The 532-nt window shown below is 36.3% G+C and overlaps 1 protein-coding gene across 1 annotated transcript in view; it reads right to left on the reverse strand.

Annotated features, from left to right (window-relative positions):
* The window catches only part of FSHB (follicle stimulating hormone subunit beta), a 4,316-nt gene extending 4,144 nt beyond the window's left edge, over positions 1-172 (reverse strand). Inside the window, exon 1 of the mRNA XM_042445761.1 lies at positions 14-172. Coding sequence (XP_042301695.1) covers positions 14-172 — 159 coding nt within the window. The remainder of the gene's footprint in view (positions 1-13) is intronic.
* Positions 173-532: the final 360 nt, after the last annotated feature.

Raw genomic sequence — 532 nt, forward strand, 5'->3', positions numbered from 1 at the left:
ACTGGATTCTCACCTTTGTGAAACAGTAACCAGAGCACCAAGTTGCATTCACACTGATGCAGAAGCCACACTCTTCCTTCTCCACTACAATTGTGACATTGGAAAGCTCGCAGTGATTACAACAAATGGTCTTCCAGCAAAGTAACATTGCATACAAATTAAGTATCTTCATCCTGTAGTGAAAACCAGTAAATTCAGAGGTGCAAAAGTGGTTTACAGTTCCACATATCTCAAGAAACAGACAGCATTAGTATTCTTTGTATGCTGATATAACTTCATGCATTTGAAAACAAACAAAGGGTAAACATATCCACACACGAGCATACACCATGAAATCAGCAAAACAGAGCTCCAGGGTTATTGTTAGAAGATAAGAGATTTGTTCACTGTATGTGTGCATGGAACCAGTTATGCTAGAGAGAAAATAATGAAACAATCAAAATATTTTTACTGAATAGATAATATTTCTATTATTCCTGCAAATAAGATCTTTTCTGTTCTAAGGGGGGAAAGGGAAATAGAATAAGTGCAT

Source organism: Sceloporus undulatus, chromosome 1 (genome assembly GCF_019175285.1).
Source record: "Sceloporus undulatus isolate JIND9_A2432 ecotype Alabama chromosome 1, SceUnd_v1.1, whole genome shotgun sequence".
Taxonomy (NCBI): Eukaryota; Metazoa; Chordata; class Lepidosauria; order Squamata; family Phrynosomatidae; genus Sceloporus; species Sceloporus undulatus.